At 43.3% G+C, this 16683-nt stretch overlaps 1 protein-coding gene across 8 annotated transcripts in view; it reads right to left on the bottom strand.

Moving 5' to 3' along the window:
• The window catches only part of DUSP16 (dual specificity phosphatase 16), an 82969-nt gene that overhangs the window by 43079 nt on the left and 23207 nt on the right, over positions 1-16683 (bottom strand). For 7 of the 8 annotated variants that reach the window (XM_028491033.2, XM_028491031.2, XM_028491028.2 and 4 more), the window contains one exon: positions 677-1267. In XM_028491033.2, the coding sequence (XP_028346834.1) occupies positions 677-904 (228 nt within the window). In that variant the 5' untranslated portion in view covers positions 905-1267. The remainder of the gene's footprint in view (positions 1-676; positions 1268-16683) is intronic. The other variant, XM_055085481.1, reaches the window with a different exon arrangement.

Here is a 16683-nt window from a genome sequence, read left to right on the forward strand (position 1 = left end):
CATTTTAAATGGTTTCTACTCAGTAACAAATCAGCTTTTCGTAAAATTAAAGCATGAACTCATTTTTATTCCTGAACAAAAGAAATAGCCTTACCTACCACAAAGCTGACATTCTGGTATCCTAAGAAAAACTCTCCTTGAAGATCCTTAAATTCTGACCATTACCTTACCTTCCCTCCAATAAAAAACACTTGTAATATAATTAGTTTCTATTTTCTTTTCAAGGCAGTTGAAAAGAATGAGTTCCTTTCAGTACATTTGTAAACAACATAAAACCATGTATTAATGTATTAGTTATTAATAATATACATACAATATTATATACTATTATGTAATTGCTAACAATTGAGTATTATAATATACTGTATTAAACATAACTTTTTATTTGTGTTAAATTAATAAAACAATTTTTAGCATTAATAGGGAAACATAGCACTTGATCAAATAAAAACAAGTTAAGCTTTCTGTGTAGTTTAGAAATATTCTGAGGTGTGACAGTGTCTACAATTAGTGAATTACTCTGAGGTGTCATAAGGTATCAAAGTTTAAAAAAAAGCAACCAAAACTTCCTCAAATTACTTTCTCCCCTTAAAAATGAGGCTTCATTTAAAATGATTCCCCATTCAGTATGTCCATTTATTCTAAAAAGGAAAAAAAAAAAAAAGCAAGCATGTACCTTATGTTTGGCTGAGTGCTGGATGAGCTCTGTAATTAACACTTTGTCCTGTTGCAACCTTCGCTTCATAAGCTTGGAGCAGTTGATATTAATGGCTTCCAAAATGTGGGACGTATTGTATTCCACAAATGGCCGGCTATCAATTAGCAGCACTTTTTCCGTTCCACTTTCCAGCAGAGCCACCAACCTCTCAGTAACAATTTGAGTTCCAATCATCTCATGGGCCATGACAACAATAAGTCCTCTTTTCCCACCTCCTCCTTTAACTTGCCACGATGATGTAATGGTGGTGTGCTCAAAGGCTCAGCCACTCCATTGTACTGAAATGTATGAGGTCAGGCTGGTGGCAACTGGCAAGAGGAGAGTTAAACCCATTTTCAGCAAGAGCCCTCCAAGTGAATGTCTCTTTCTCTTTCCCGTTGATGTGCTCTCGCAGAGGCCTCCTGCCACAAAGCAGCCCCTCACATTTGATTCATAAAGAGATGACTGGAATAACCATTCCAACAAAAGATGCTTTGGGGCAGCCAGTGCATTACATCATTCTTTACCTCTGTTCCCTCGCTCCAACAGCTTTACACGGGGCTGAAAAGCCTACATGGAGAGAGAATGACAGACGGAAAACAAAACATGGGGGGTCAAAAAAAGAAAGAGCATCGGATTAGAGGGAGTGTATGATTCATAATATTTACCCCATTAATCTAATTCCATACTTGATGCACTGTTTCATTTGAACAAACAAACAAAAAGGACAAGTAGGTATGGCTTCAGAAAATGTACTAATGATAATTCGCTTTCACCGTAAAATATAAAAACTCAAAGATGACAAAAACAAGACGTAGTCATGAATTATATATAATCACCTGGGGGTCCGGAACTACTGGACTTACAGTATGAAATTAAAAGAGCTGTAAAAAGCCAGTCCAAGTATTTTTATTCCAGATGGGTTTCCTCCATTTTATTTGCTTATTTCTTGAAAACAGCACAAAACACAACCACCTAAGATCAGGTTAGCAATCTGACGTTATCAGGACATAAAAATCTTTCCTGATGGCTTGAGCATTACTATGATAAATGGAGTGTGTGTGCTGTGAGCATTCCTTGAAACTACCCTCAGGAAGAAGAGGCAGGAAAATGGGAGGTTCTGTAAATTTCGGCTGCCTCGTAAGGAAGAGGAGGGGCAATGACTGATGTGCTTGTCAGAGCAAGTGCTGTCCTAGCTGCTGGGGGCCTGTGAGGCATCCACTCCACCCCAGGCAGACTCGCAGCTAAGATCCTGGCCGGTCCTCCGCTTCCAGTTCTCTTTTTCTTGTACCTCATTTTTAAGAGACTCACTGATTCCCAGCCTCAGAAAATCTCACACCTTAACCTTGCACTCGAGGTCAGCAATCCAGGCATACGAGAGCCCTTGATACCGGACCTGGTGCTTCCTTATTCTTGCCAAACTCCTAAGATAGACCATTTCCTAGTTAACACTACTTGGAGTTTTGTGCCCATAGCTTAAGCCCGCACCCGGACCTTCAATATTCTCATGTTCCTATCTCCCCGGTCCACCATCTCTGCTTACAGGAAATGCCCTACTACATAAAACTGGATGTCCACTGTTGGCATTCGACTTCTAGAGGTTAAACTACTTGGTGGCAGACGTTTTGTATTGTATTTCTTACTTCCACAGTGTTTTGCACATAAGATATTCAATTTACACTGTTACAAGTTAGTAAAATCCTCCTTGTTCAAAAAATGACTTAAGATACTGAATAATTCATATCTGATTAACTGATTTTGGATTTTAGGATGAAAGACCCCCTCAAACGTCCTTGGGTCCTGTTTCCTGATCTCAGACTTACAAATTAGAGACTGAAGCATGGAGAAGTAGGAGAAGGCAGGATAGAGAGAGGAGGGGCCTTGCCCTTTACTTGTTATGTGACTTCGGACAAATCATATTAACCTCTCTGAACCACACTTTCCTCATCTCTCAAAGTACATGTAATATTGGCCTTGTCTCCTCACAAAGTTTGTTTTGAGGATGAAATTATGTCAGTTAGCTAAAAGAGTAAGTCAGAAAGCAACTAGTCATCACGCAGAGAAAGGAGGAAAAATGCTGTAAAGATGCCAGTGGCGAACAGAGCTGCCTTGCATCTGGAATCTGAAAGGCATCCCTCAGCAGATAAGGACGGGGCAATTCCATCCTGCTGCAGTCCGGCTTCGGCCAGGCTGTGCCGCTTCTCACGGAGCCAGACATGCGCGGCGTTAGAAGGCACCTGAGAAGCCATCTCGTCTGGCCTCCCATCTCACAAAGCAGCGCCACATAATCCATTATTTGTCCACGTCGTATCTTCATTATATGAATGTATTATTTTTAGTACAGCTTAATGGCATTGAAGCACAAAAGTCATCTCTACCTTCGACTGAAGAAACCAGAGCAGAGAATTTGTCCTACTCCGTCAACCAATGCACATTCGCACAGCACCTACCCAGGGTACTTCTGACTCAAGTCCTGACTGCCTGGTGACACAGTTCACAGCCACGCAAGGTCCTGGGCTCAGATGGCCTGACTCCCTCACCGGAGCTCCCACTCCCGGGTTACCCTGTTTTCCTAAGAACCTGTCCCCACAATGAAGCTGCACTGAGACAGTGACGTGACGTGTCCACGCGGGAGCCCGGGCAGCGCAGAAAGTGGAAACCCGAGAACGGGAGCAAGTGGATGCAACAATGGCCTGAGTCTCTGGGCCCCAGTGGCTCCTCTCAGCGGTGCAAAGCGGGGAGGACAAAGCAGTTATCTGGGTTAGCAGATCGAGGGACAAAGGGAGGGAGAAGACGGCAAACATGCAAAAGCTGAGTGAGAAAGTGCTCATCTTTGCTTCCCTCCAGCCAACTCTCAGAAGCCCAGATCACTGAAACCCAAGGCAGGCTGCGGCCAACAGGTCCAGCAGGAAGAAAACAGTCATGCCTCCCCAGAGAACCAGAGTCAGTCGTTCCGGAGAGAAAAAGACCCCTTCCCCGACCAAGAAGAGGTCTGGTCAAAGTGACCCTGACATGAGGATGTAGCTGAAACAAAATAGTGAAGGTGAACTGAGGATAAAGTTACGCCTTTCACACTGTCCTGCGGCCAGCTGGAGCCCTCTGACAGCACCTTCATGTGCAACGTCTGATGTTCTGAGGTCCCAGGTGACTATGGAGGAGGCCGAGGCTGCCAAGGGGCTGTGGAAGGTGAGGTAACAACGGCCTTAAACCTTGTTCACTTGCAGCTACAGAATTCTGGGGAAGACCTCATCCTAGGCTACAACTCTAATTTAGAAATTTCTCTCCATTCATTGTTCTTTCCGAAGAAGGTCAACACGCTGAGATCAGGGACGCATCTGTGATAGTTTTGTTCTCGGAGTCTTTTGCATCAAGTAGGATTTAAGAGATGACAGGAGAATATTTGATAGTTGGCAGCCCCAACAAGCTCACCTTACCCCAAAATCTCTTCAAGAAGTCAGAAGGCATACGAATTTTTAGATGGAACCCGGGGGCCCAAGTGCATATAGCAAAGCCCAGGGCAGGCCAGTTTTGCTATTTACCTATTTTCTTAGACAAATTTAAAAGTTTTAATTAATTTCTTTCTATTTTTAATACGGAGTATAGTCACATGGCTCAAAAAAAATTAAAAATAGAAAACGGTATACACACTATGAATACGTATACTTTATCCATCCAGGGTTTGTCCACTACCTTGCAATAAAGCTTTAAAATTGCCATTATATTGAAAGTCCAACAAATACATTTAAGTGAAAAAAATTAGCACGTTGAAAATCCTTCTCCCGCCCTTGTCCTCCATCTGCCCAGGTCCTCCCTGGCCCTCTAACTGGTAAACACTGTTAACAGTTTCTTCTGATTTCTTCCAAAGGTTTTTTTTTAATGAAAATAGAATAAAACACTATACCTTCTTTTCTTTTTCCTTCTCTATTCAACTGGATACACAGTACTGTTACACATCCTGCTTTTTCTTTCACTTAAAATACTCCAATTTGATTTTTTCCAAATTTAATTAGAATGTAATACAACCTATATATCCATGGGTCTCCCATACATGCACTTTTGGAAATCTAAATAAAACATGTAGAAATACTTAACCTTAAAAGACAACTCCGAACCATAATTCAAAAAGAGTCATGTACCACAGTGTTCACTGCAGCTCTATTTACAATAGCCAGGACATGGAAGCAACCTAAGTGTCCACTGACGGATGAATGGATAAAGAAGATATGGCACATATATACAATGGAATATTACTCAGCCATAAGAAGAACCGAAATTGAGTTACCTGTAGTGAGGTGGATGGACCTAGAGTCTGTCCTACAGAGTGAAGTAAGTCAGAAAGAGAAAAACAAATACCATATGCTAACACATATATACGGAATCTAAAAAAAAAAAAAAAAAAAGAAAAAAAAAAGAAAAGGTTCTGAAGAACCTAGGGGCAGGACAGGAACAAAGATGCAGATGCAGAGAATGGACTTCAGGACACGGGGAGTGGGAAGGGTAAGTTGGGACGAAGTGAGAGAGTAGCACTGACATATATACACTACCAAACGTAAAATAGATAGCTAGTGGGAAGCAGCCGCAGAGCACAGGGAGATCAGCTCGGTGCTTGGTGACCACCTAGAGGGGTGCGATAGGGAGGGTGGAAGGGAGGGAGACGCAAGAGGGAGGAGATATGGGGATATATGTATATGTATAGCTGATTCACTTTGTCATAAAGCAGAAACTAACACACCACTGTAAAGCAATTATACTCCAATAAAGATGTTAAAAAAAAAAAAAAAAAGACAGCTCCTCCGTTCCTCTAGCATTACATCCAATCGGCTGTTGACCTGAGGACCAAAAGGCTGAAGAGTAACTCACGACAATGTGCCTGAAGGGTCCGCAAGCTGCTTTACGGCATCCTAATGGGAGAGTATCCTCTGGAGCTACTCTGACTCAAGAGAAATTTAAAATGGGACACTCATGTTCAAGGAAGCACAAAATTTATCTCTTAAAGGACAACCTGCTGCAACCTGGGCTGTTCCCACCCAAAGAGAAGGCGGGACCATAAGTTCCCTGTATGGAGGCCATGGGGCCACTGAAGGTCAAGGCCTTCAGCCGCGTCACTCCGTCCCTGCAGACCTCCAGGGCGCTGTTCAAGGTCTCCCACATGGGCCGCCCTCCGGGCTGCCTGGGGATCGTGCTGAGGGAGCCCTGGACCACGAAGCTACCCAGGAGATGGGGCTGGGGCAGCAGAGACTCTCTTCTCAAGACAAGGGTGATGCGACATCCCAGTCCACCATCGAGGAAATCTAGGAGGCAGCCGGCCTTCAGAAGACAGCGACATAACCCTTCTATATACATACAAGAGAGTGTTCTATTTAAAAAAAAAAAAAAAAAAAAAAAAAGGGAAGCGATACGGGGACATATGTATAACTGATTCACTTTGTTATAAAGCAGAAACTAACACACCATTGTAAAGCAATTATACTCTAATAAAGATGTTAAAAAAAATAAAAAATAAAATGAAATTAAATTTTACAAAAGGTCAGTATTTATTGTACCGAAGACTAGTAACCTTAACCAGGTCCACTAAACAAATATTTACAAAGTATCCTAGTTTCAGAACTAAAGGATTTAAAAGACTTTATTTATGAAGAGATGGAGAGAGGCAGAGGCAATATATTAGTATAACAAAATACACACATCAGGGAACAACGTGGGCAGATCCCCTAAAGAAGGGCCAATTGTGGTATATTTTACATTTCAGCAAACAATTTACGCTTCCTATTTTATAACATTTAATACTGACATAAACTGTGTAAGAACCTTCTACCCTACCATACAATATTTGAAGTTTTTCTTTGTAACTTACGTTTGAGATTCCATTCGGATACCCATGGAAATGCATCTATGACTTTATAATGGAAATTAGGAGAGTGTTATTTGTTCAACCTCACTCTATATCCAACTTCGCAAGAGTTTATCAATGGACTAAAGAATACCACTGAATTAGTTATGTTGGAGAACTGTTAAGTCTAAGACTATTTTGATGATCAATTTAATTAAAAGAACGAAATAAAGCTCAACTGGCTAAGAATCAGTATTTGCCGTTAGAGTAATTAGCCGAGAGGAAAAGCGTTTTGTTTTGATTGCAGCCTTTACTTGACCAGTAGCCTTTAAAGCTAGTATCCAACCAGCAAATTTTTTAAAGATTGAGGTCGTTTTTAAATGACTGGTAAGCGTCTCCCTTCCTCTTCTCAGATGAGGCGTTATTCTTTTCGACTTCCCAGATACGATCCTGGCTTCTCGGCGGGTCACACTGCACTGGGTCTGTTCCACCAGGAGAGAGGTGAGGCCCTTTCTCGCACACGATTCTCCCTCTGGAGCTGCTGCCGGCACAGCTACCCCGGTGCCCACATCAGGGCCCACGGGCTGCCCCCCATCCCATCCCCCAGTTCCACTTTAAAACCTTCCTTTTTCAAAGGAATTCTCAGGAGAGGGGAAAGGACCCCAAAGCTGTGTCTGCTTTGTTAAGTGAGGACAGTGACCGAGCCTTGTTTGGTTGGGCTTCAGCTCAAGTTCAGACTCTCAGAGAATTTATGGAAAGCATATAATCAGGTGAGAAGTTTAAGACTGGCTTGTAGTTTAGCTATTAAACTACAAGCCAGTCTTAAATTTTTTTTCCTCCAGTAAAACTGAAGAAATAGGCAACAGGATACACCAAACAGGCTTTCAGCAGAGCCTTACACACAGACTGTTAATAAGAGAAAAACTGAACAAATCAAATCAAAAGGGAAAAAAGAAGGCCATGATGTCCGGAAGCAAGAGCATCTTGGACTCCGACCGTTTTAATTCTACATCGATTAAAGCTACTCTGCCTCACATGCTGCGGGCTGACCCTGACGGAAACTCTGAGGCCTGCTATTTGGTAAAATATATGCCACAAAGAAACAAAAACAGGGCTGCCCTGGTGGCGCGGTGGTTGAGAATCCGCCTGCCAATGCAGGGGACGCTGGTTTGATCCCTGGTCCGGGAAGATCCCACATGCCGCGGAGCAGCTAAGCCCATGCGCCACAACTACTGAGCCTGCAGGCCACAACTACCGAAGCCCACACGCCTAGAGCCGGTGCTCCACAACAAGCGCAACGAGAGAATCCACCGCAATGAGAAGCCCGCGCACCGCAACAAGGAGTAGCCCCCACTCACCGCAACTAGAGAAAGCCCGCACGGAGCAACGAAGACCCAACACAGCCAAAAACAAATAAATAAATTAATTTATTTATTTATTAATTTAAAAAAAAAAAAAAAGAAACAAAAACAAACCCAAAAACCATCCTCACCAAAGCCAAGAAGGCATTACGAGCTTAATGCATTTTTCAGTCACCTATTCCTGCCTTGGCCATATCTTCTTACCCCAGCATAGAGGACGCAACCTGCCTAGTGGTGGCGATAATGGGATAGAGGTTGCTTGGAATCACTGTCTAGACAGCTAGGCATGGAGACAACATTTGTCAGCACTGGAAAAATCCAACAACTGCCTCTCAGCAACTCACTGCACTGTAGGAAGAACCCGCTCTTATCAGAGGCGCAGGTTGTTTACACGCATCTCAAGGATCCACAGACAAAGGCTGGAAGAGTAGCCATCCTTCAGAGACTCGATACAAGGCCTCTGCTTCAGACACAGACCAGCCCAGGCAGAGTCCAGATCTGTGAGAAGCCCTCCCCAAGTTCCTGCTGAGGAACAGCACTGCGCTCTTGGAACTGGCTCACCGGAAGCCTCCCATTTATGGTCACCTGTTCTACCAGCTTCCCCCTCCCTGACCCACCTGAGCTCCCCGCCCCACTGCACCCCTCTCCCCTCCTCCCCTCCTCTTTCCTGCCTCCACACCAGTTATCCATCCCCGACACACTCCTGCCCCAGGGCTCCCTCACTTACCCTTCTGCATTTAAAGCTTCCTCCTGGCACCCTGCCTGAAAACAACAGGACTCTACCCCCCAGAAGCAGTAGTCTTGAGGGGGTGGGAATGAAGGACCCCTGGATGGAGTGGCTGGCAAGAGGAATGTGGCCAGAGGCTGGTTTAATCTGAGAGCTGAGGAGAACCCGCTGTGGAAGGATATTTGCAATAAAGCTGGGCTGGAGGCAGGGGAGGAGAGATTCAGAAGGTTAGATGGGGAATAATTAGTACATCCTGGTTTTCCTGAGCATCTGTCAGGCCTACGGCAACTCACTCAGTCAACTAACAAATGGTTACTGGGCACCTAGTAAGTGCCAGGCACTGCTGTGGAAATGCGGCAAAAATGAAAGAGGCAAAAGCTCTTGTCCTCCTGGAGTTTCTAACTGAATGACCAGAGATGCATAATAAACAGCAACAACAACAAAACATGTCGTATGAGAGATGGTGATCAGTGCTATGGAGAAAAAAATTAAGCAGGGAAAGAAGAAGGAGAATGGAGGGGGAGGGGTTAAAGTTTTAAACAGAGTAGTCAGAGAAGTCCTTGCTCTGATGGTTAAGTAAAGACCATGAGGGAGGTGGAAGATGGCTACGTGGACGCCTGGGAGACTCGTTCTCTATGTCAGGGCTTGAGGCCAATGAATATGTTGACCAAGGTAATGCTGAATTGGGCAAATGCCAGGCAAAGATGTGGCAGGTGTTCAGTCTTCCTTCAGAACTATGGTTATATCTTTTGGAAATGAAGCATTTTTAGTCACTTGAACTTTTAACTTAAGCGTAAAATACACACACACACACACACACACACACACACAAAGAAAGTTTAGTATAGTTTCTTCCTTAAAACTACAAGGGAAGAAGCTGTGGTTCCTATGTTAGTGCATTACTTGGCAAAGAAATAAAAAGAAACACTGTAACAAGAAAGATTACTATTAATGCTAATTTAATACAATTCTTCCAACTCCACAAATGTGTAGTACCTAATAACAGAATCTTGGCTTTATAACAGAGAATGTAGGAAAACATCAAAGACATGTTGAACAAGATGCATGCTTGAATAGAGCTATACAAGGAAATCATTTAAAGGAGGTTTACATTAAAATAAAGAAAAATGCTTTCAAGGAGCTCTCCTTGTCAGAAGGTGTATCGAATCCTTACCACAAGGCCTTTGTAAGAGAGATTACTGTATTCAGGGGGTAGGTAATACTAATATAAACTTATCATCTTTATCCATGCACCACAGTTAGCCCACCTACCCCCAAACAGCAAAATTCCACTATATAACAGGTGTACTTTCCTGACAAAGAGCTAAATTACTAAAGATATTACGACCAAAGTAAACATGACCAACAAGGAAAGATAATCATGATATATAAAGAGAGTAAAATCAAAGTACAGAACAGTAGGTAAAGCAGAACCTCAAACACCCACATATATACAAACACACGAGCATATATATTCAAAAATGTCATAATGGTTTTGCTTGGGTAAAGGTAATATTTATTATATTCTTTTCTTTCCCATAATCTTGGAAAGTGCAGAAAAAAATTAGAGAAAGGGCATGACATCCACGCAGACCCGGGTCCTGGTGGCTCTAGTCCTCCTGAACAGCGCTGTCAAGAAAAGTGTGGGTTGGGAATTCCCTGGCAGTTCAGTGGTTAGGACTCGGCACTTTCACTGCCTTGGGCCCAGGTTCCATCCCTGGTCAGGGAACTAAGATCCCGCAAGCCGCGTGGCACGGCCAAAAAAAAAAATGTACACACACACACACACACACACACAACAACGACAAAAAAGTGTGGGTTTGGGCAAAGCAAGAATATCAACAAACACAATATAGGGAAGCTGATGTTTACCCTCAAGGTAAAAAGCTGAATCTCTACTTCACAAAAGGACTACAAAGGATTATTTTAATAACAATAACGTTTGGGGAGGGTGAGAAAAATTAAATTTTAAATTACACACTTGTGACTATAAACCTGGACTTTTAAAAAGGGTCAGCTGAGGTGTAACTCTTTTAAAACGGAAGGGTTTTTTTTCCGTATACAAAGGACTCGTAGCTAGCTTTCTAATATATTCCGTAACACTCTTAAAATGTATTTTCAATTTATAAAGTTTCCAAAACAAACCTACCTAAAGCATCCCAAATGAAACACAGTGTGACTTTCACTCCTCTCACTGGAAAGCACAAATTCTTTTAACAAAGTCGCTAAGCAGCCCCGTCACTGTCCTCAGCTCCTAAATAGACGCGCCCAAGACTTGAAGAGATTCCAGGAGTGGCCTTCAAGCCTGGACCACACCTGCTTCCAAGGCCCTGAGGCTAAAAATAACTCTGGGGCCTCAAAAATGGGACACCAGCCAGGCCAGGGGTAGCTGCCGGCCCCCTGCTCAGCTCCACCGACAGTGAAAGCGGGAGCTACGGAGCTGGACAATCACAAAATCCTTCACCACAGGCTCCTGTCTGTCTCTCTGTCCAACCTCCTCCATCCCAGGCCGGCTCAGTTTCTCTTCCCCTTGATGCCAAAACCAACCCTAGGAACTTAGAAACAAGTGAGGTTTTATGGTGTATTGTTTAAAACAAACAAACAAAAAAACTGTGGACCAAGACTCAGGAGACCTTGTTCCTAAGTTCAGCTCCTCTACGAAGATGCAAACATGTCACAGCAAGAGTCACATCCTCCAGCCTGTTGTTTCCTCACCTGTGATCACGTAACTTCTAAGAATTATCTAAGGATATGATGAGATCGCCGTCAGCGCATCTCAGGTCTTAGCAAGTTGCCCTGACAAGGACAGAGTAGGAGGGCTGATGTGATCATCAGGCAGTCATGTTGAGGAGTGCGTCTGCACCCTACAACAGACAAGTTAAAACGGGTGACTCCTGGACAATGGCTCCGCAAAAAGCATGGTGAGCAGACAATTTCCTTTGTGGTGGAGGATTTCCATTGCTCCAAGACAAGGACTCCCGCTTCTCTGCCGGCCCCAGAATTTGCAGGATTCCCCTCTGGGACTGTTACGCTTCCAGGTAAGGAAGAAAGAAAGGGAGGGAGGTCGGAGGAGGGGCAGAGGAAGGGGCAGTGGCATCGCTGTTCCCTCCAGGCGCCCGGGCTAATTTAAGTCACTGCATCTGTCTTCACGCTTCCCCTTCTGAGGCCCGGGGAGTCACTGGTGTCAGGAGGCTGCACCACAGGGCAAAGCGGGTGACAGGGCCAGGACCTGGGCCAAAGAACCATAGCGCCACAAGATAGAAGGAGACCGCAGAGCAGCCCAAGATGCTCCCGAGATGGGAGTCTGACTGTGCCCTGTCCGCACCTGTAGTTACTTTTTCCGCTTTGTCCTTTCCACCTTCTATCTTTGTCCCGTAATTTGGCTCTAACACACATCACCAAATGGCAACTTCTGTGCCGTTATTTGTGCTCAGATGCTTTGATGTTTCTTTCTCACTCCCTCTCTCCCTTCATATTCACCCTAATTTCTCTCCTTGGTATTAAAACCGAGCCTCTTCCTTTCTAAGGTTTACCCCTTATCATTAATCATTAATTTTCTTTTTCGGGGGGAACTGCCAAGGCCTTACATGTGTTGCTATTACAGTGAATAGTCATAACTGCTCCAGACTGCTTTGACCCAGACTTCCGTGCATTCAGGTGTTTTGTCAACCTTTAAAATCTTTTGATTATTTGTTACCTTAGAATAAAAAGTTTTATTTCGGAGGAGAGAGGTAAAATGTTCCAGTGAGGTATTTCATACGTGGTCATACTGAGTAGAGATGATTACTTCGGGATCTTACATTTTCACTAGCCCTCAAACGCCCCGATGATCTAGACACTAAAAGTTAAATCCCTATCCAAACCTCAGAGGAAGACAACACAAACGCTCAGCGTCTCCCCACTAGATTATTCAGAAACTAACAAGATCTGAATGATTTTGTAATGGAGAGCTTGGGTCTGAAGCAGGAAGCAAGCGCTGCACGTGTGGACAGAGCTGTCTTCATCCGGAGTCTGTCGGGCACCTGTGTCGGCTGCTTCCCCGCCCACCCTGCCTGTTTCCTCCACCCCCGGCCTGGCCTCCGGTGAGCACAAACCGCCTTGGCTAATTTTTAAAAAAGGGTTTCCCCCGCACAATTTGAATAGCAAAATAAATAGTAATGGATTATAACCCACAGCCTCGGGTGAGCACAAACCGCCTCCGGAGGACCTTCCAAGAGAAAGAAGAAAAGGCAGAGAGCAGAACTAAACAATGGCCGGCCTCTTATCTCAGCTCCCAGTGACTCTATTGGCTAATTTTTAAAAAAGGGTTTCCCCCCCGCACAATTTGAATAGCAAAATAAATAGTAATGGATTATAACCCACAGAATAAAATAAATAACCATGAGTGCCAAAAAAAAAAAAAAAAAGGAATTTCTCACAAAACGCTTGCTCTATAATGAAAGTTTGAGAGGATGGTGTTTCTATTTGCTATTTTTTTTCTTTTTTAATAGGTTCTTCTGTCAACTCCCTCCATCAATTCTGGCGTGACACCGGTCGGTTCCGGCATGCCGCAGGCAGCAGGAAACACCTTCCGACCAAAGCCTCACTTTCCCTCTCTGAAAAATACCAAAGTCTGTATTGGTTTAAGTTAAATTAACTTAGATGTCTAAACCAATGCAGGGCACTGTGGGAAAAACAGAAGAGGTGGCAGGTCCCTGATGTTAATTGGTTGAGTAAATAGTTTTTTAAAAAAAATGACATTTGGACAAACACAAAATGATAATGTGCTGGCAGATGTACAGCAGGTCAAAGAGGCAGGCTTCCTAGGGTTTTGAAGGAAAACAGGGACATGAACTGCCAGAGAGAAGAGGGAAGAAAATTGCAGGTGAAGGAAATGCAGGAGCAAAGGTAGAGGGATGGGCTGTGTGCAGCTTTTCCCGGCCAGAGCACAGACTGCATCAGCGAGTAACAAATAAGCTGGTGAAACAGGAAGGGCCACTGCTGACACACCTGGACGTCTATAGCCATCTAAGCCACCGCGAGCTTCAGGAACAGAACAGGAGAACATCACAGGCGAATGTCTCTCTGGGAGCCTTGTACGGATTGAAAGGAGAAAACAGAGAAAGGAGACTAACCAGTTATTACCTTTACAGTTCTAGTTATCTGAGGATGGGCTCTGCCTAGGAGGGTGACTGTAAAATCTGACAGGAAAAGAAAGATCCAAGAAGCTGGGGTGGTCAAAATCCAAGGCGGCATGCCGGGCACAAAACACCTTTATTAAATAGCGTACTTCCTGACTGAAAGTGCCCATGAAAAGGGTTGTTTAGACTTCATTATTAAATTATTCCACCATGAGATCATCTGAAAATATCTCAATACCCATTCTGTCCTTGCTTCAGATGAACCAATATCAAGCAGAATGAGCAAAATGTACAAGTTCAAGTTTTCCTAGTCAGGGTCTGTTGAGAAACCAAAAGAATCAGACAGAGTAGAAGGTCAAAATTATGTAAAGCAGAATGTAAGCAGAGGTGAAGTCTGATGTTGGCATTACGGGTGACTTGCTCCCATATACTGAATATTTTTCAGTAATTTCCCAATTTTCCATTACATATGAGTGTATATGTATATAAAACTTTTGCAACAGAAAATTAAAGTATATAGTTTTAATCAGTCATAACTCATGTCATTCTCATGCTGTTCAGAGAAGGAAAGAAGATTTGGAAGTCGAGGTACTGGGGCCTATTCTCTGCATTAGCTAAGTAAAAATTATTTTCTAGGAATCATTAACCAAAATAAGTTTTCATACAGAATCATGGGATTTATCCAACAGTGACTTAGTAGTCTGAAAAAAATTAAAGAGATTTAAAAAATGTAATTACACATCCCTGTGACAACCATGCTCCAAGGCACATGGCATTCAAATGCATTCCAGACAAAGCAATATAAGTATATATGGTTTAGTACAGGGCAATGTTCCTTTTCCAAATGTAACCTTCAGTATCAAAGACCATATATTCAAAATTAAAATTAAAGCAAAATGATTACAAATACAGTATGCCTGCCACAAGTGATTTTAGTATAAAGCAGACCACAGGATTGTCTATTAAGTAACTCACTGACTTAAAAACCAAAGTATCCAATTTCACCATCTCATCTAAAATGTAGTCCATGGCATAGAGCCTAAGAATAATGTTCATACAGCTCTACTGTATAAAACATCCCTCTGCCTAGATTCCCAAATAGGTTTACAAGAAACCTACCACATTTGCTATCAACACATGTAAGCATCACAGAGCACTAAGTACAGTGCAGCCAATGTTTAGTTTTTTCTCCTGCAAATAGTGTTTGTTTTTCTGAATTCTAGGATTGTGGACTTTAATCTGTAAAACTACAGGAAGAAAAATGAAATGGGTTAGTAGAATAGACATGTGTTCATTTACTGAGTGCCTACTATATTCAATTCCCTAGAGAGCAACTTCCCACTTTTGCTTAATCACAAGAATTACTCAGGAACTTGATTAAAAAAAATATGATAAAAATAATCACCCAGGCCTCACCCCTGAAGATTGATCCTTAGGGTTTGGAGTGGAGACTGTGAATTTGTATTTTTGACAAATGCTCCAGAAGCTTCTTAGGATCGTTTTTAAGTACATCTTTGAGTTTGAAAAACAATGCCCTCAAGACACATTTGGGGGACTTCCCCCGTGGTACAGTGGTTAAGAATCCGACTGCCAATGCAGGGGACACGGGTTTGAGCCCTGGGCTAGGAAGATCCCACATGCCGCGGAGCAACTAAGCCCGTGAGCCACAACTACTGAAGCCCAACTGCCACAACTACTGAAGCCCGCGCACCTAGAGCCCGTGCTCTGCAATAAAGAGAGGCCACCGCAATGAGAAGCCCGCGCACCGTAACAAAGAGTAGCCCCCGCTCGCCGCAACTAGAGAAAGCCCGCGCGCAGCAACGAGGACCCAACGCAGCCAAAAATAAATAAATAAATTTATTTATTAAAAAAAAAAAAAAAAAAAAAAAAAGACACGATGGGGTCTCTCAATGTTCACATTCAATGAGTTGTCAAGACCTACCGATCTTCAGTCTCTCTCACCTGGAGGACAGAAAGGTGTGAAAGCTGTGTTTGAACTGAACATAATGGCAACAGGAACTGCCAGTAACGGAGGAATGGGCAGTCAGCCAGAGACCACCCGACTCTCACAGCTGAAGCAGGACGTCCATTTAGTCTAGTGCATGCCTTCTGGTAGGTTAATAATATCCATTTACAAAATGCGAAGTATTTGTCCAAAGTCACACAATTCGTCAGTGGTGGAACAGAAACTAGAGTTCTAGAGAAAGCCCGCGCGCAGCAACGAGGACCCAACGCAGCCAAAAATAAATAAATAAATTTATTTATTAAAAAAAAAAAAAAAAAAAAAAAAAGACACGATGGGGTCTCTCAATGTTCACATTCAATGAGTTGTCAAGACCTACCGATCTTCAGTCTCTCTCACCTGGAGGACAGAAAGGTGTGAAAGCTGTGTTTGAACTGAACATAATGGCAACAGGAACTGCCAGTAACGGAGGAATGGGCAGTCAGCCAGAGACCACCCGACTCTCACAGCTGAAGCAGGACGTCCATTTAGTCTAGTGCATGCCTTCTGGTAGGTTAATAATATCCATTTACAAAATGCGAAGTATTTGTCCAAAGTCACACAATTCGTCAGTGGTGGAACAGAAACTAGAGTTTCTATGAATAGTGCTTTCCATAACCCTACAGAGCTTAACCAAACATTTTGCAAATTTTAATAGGCTCCTGAAAGGCACAGAAAGCAAGAGATTTCAAAAGATGAAAAATAACACACCCTTTTAAACGCCTGATGCGTGTGGCTGTGAAGAGAAGGGGCCTCATCAAAAGGGCAGCCCACCACGCAGTTACAAATAGCCACGTACAAAGCAGAGAACCAAGCGAGGAGGCGACAAGCCTTCACAGAACACTCACGGAGACTGTGGAACCCTGGGAGCAGAAACTGGTCTGCTTCACTGAGTCACTGTGAGAACACAGGAAGTATGTGGAAGAGCGGTACTTTGTAAACTGGA

Source organism: Physeter macrocephalus, chromosome 6 (genome assembly GCF_002837175.3).
Source record: "Physeter macrocephalus isolate SW-GA chromosome 6, ASM283717v5, whole genome shotgun sequence".
Taxonomy (NCBI): Eukaryota; Metazoa; Chordata; class Mammalia; order Artiodactyla; family Physeteridae; genus Physeter; species Physeter macrocephalus.